Below are 1,077 nucleotides of genomic sequence, written 5' to 3'. Positions count from 1 at the left end.
ACTCTGTTTCCATAAATTCTTGTGTCCAAACTAAACCATTACGAACTTAAGGTTTAAAAACTAGAGGTTACAAGTAATTAACTCAACCATCAGTAGTTGTTACTCATGTTGATCAGTGTTCAGTTCTCATGTTTTAACAGAATTACTAATTAAAGCAAATACTCRTTTTGAGTAGTATACAGTTGGTCTCCACCTTTCGCAAAACAACGAAAATATTGGCATCGATAGCTCAAGTCATTATGCAAAAGAAAGTTTGTGTTTACAGTGCGTTCTCAGCCCTAATCCTGACGGATCATTTCAGACTTYGGGTTGCAGCAGGTCGAAYGGCGCGGCCTCCTGAATCAGAGTCCGCCTGCTACCTCGTGTTCGGATCGTCGTGGTGTAGATTTCCTTACCTGGATCGTGTGGACGTGTTTGAATACCTCGCCGAGCGCCAGCAGGAGCCAGCTGAGCGCGTGCGGTGTTGTGTAACATTTTCCATCACGCTCTCGTTTCAGGGGCACAAACCCGTTCGCCACCGTGAAGCTTCGTCCAACGACGACCAACGACAGATCCGCTCCTCGGATCCACTGACCGGCTGTCACTAGCGCGAGCGGAGGTCTGTTTCTCAAACTCTGACGTCGGGTCATGAAGGCAGCGATGTGAAAGCCCTGAACTCTGATGGACAGAGAAATGCTTTGCACGGTGTGGAAAATGCAAAGYGATGCCGCGTTATCTGAATTATTTAAACCACAATCCAGAGAAGCTGCTCTGGCAGGTCTCTGTGTAGTAATTAAGAGTTTATGTTGTTTTGTTTTTGTCTCCTGTAGTACAGATGTAAGGGGAACATTTAGACTTACTGTTGTCTAAAAGTACAGTTTTTTTCTCATTAAATGGGAGAATATTGCTTGCTGTTTTTTTATTCCTTCTGCCTCACAGTCAGTCAACATACTGCATCTAAAATTTGTATTAGTTTGTTAAATCACGTACAACCAAAACAAAATAAACTGAATTCCCCGTCTTCAAAAGTTTTTAGCTGCTTGCCTTTTTTTTTTTTTTTGACAGTTACCTTTTATGAGCACCAACAAGTGAAGACAC

The 1,077-nt window shown here is 42.9% G+C and overlaps 1 protein-coding gene across 3 annotated transcripts in view; it reads left to right on the top strand.

The window, feature by feature from the left end:
* Positions 1–1,011, top strand: part of baiap2l2b (BAR/IMD domain containing adaptor protein 2 like 2b) — a 15,952-nt gene extending 14,941 nt beyond the window's left edge. For all 3 annotated transcript variants that reach the window (XM_008429235.2, XM_008429158.2, XM_008429089.2), the window contains one exon: positions 498–1,011. In XM_008429235.2, coding sequence (XP_008427457.1) covers positions 498–573 — 76 coding nt within the window. In that variant the 3' untranslated portion in view covers positions 574–1,011. The remainder of the gene's footprint in view (positions 1–497) is intronic.
* The last annotated feature ends 66 nt before the right edge of the window (positions 1,012–1,077 follow it).

This window comes from Poecilia reticulata, linkage group LG1, assembly GCF_000633615.1.
Source record: "Poecilia reticulata strain Guanapo linkage group LG1, Guppy_female_1.0+MT, whole genome shotgun sequence".
NCBI classification, from domain to species: Eukaryota; Metazoa; Chordata; class Actinopteri; order Cyprinodontiformes; family Poeciliidae; genus Poecilia; species Poecilia reticulata.
Note: the sequence above shows the minus strand (reverse complement) of the source record. Positions and strands in the feature narration are given on the sequence as shown.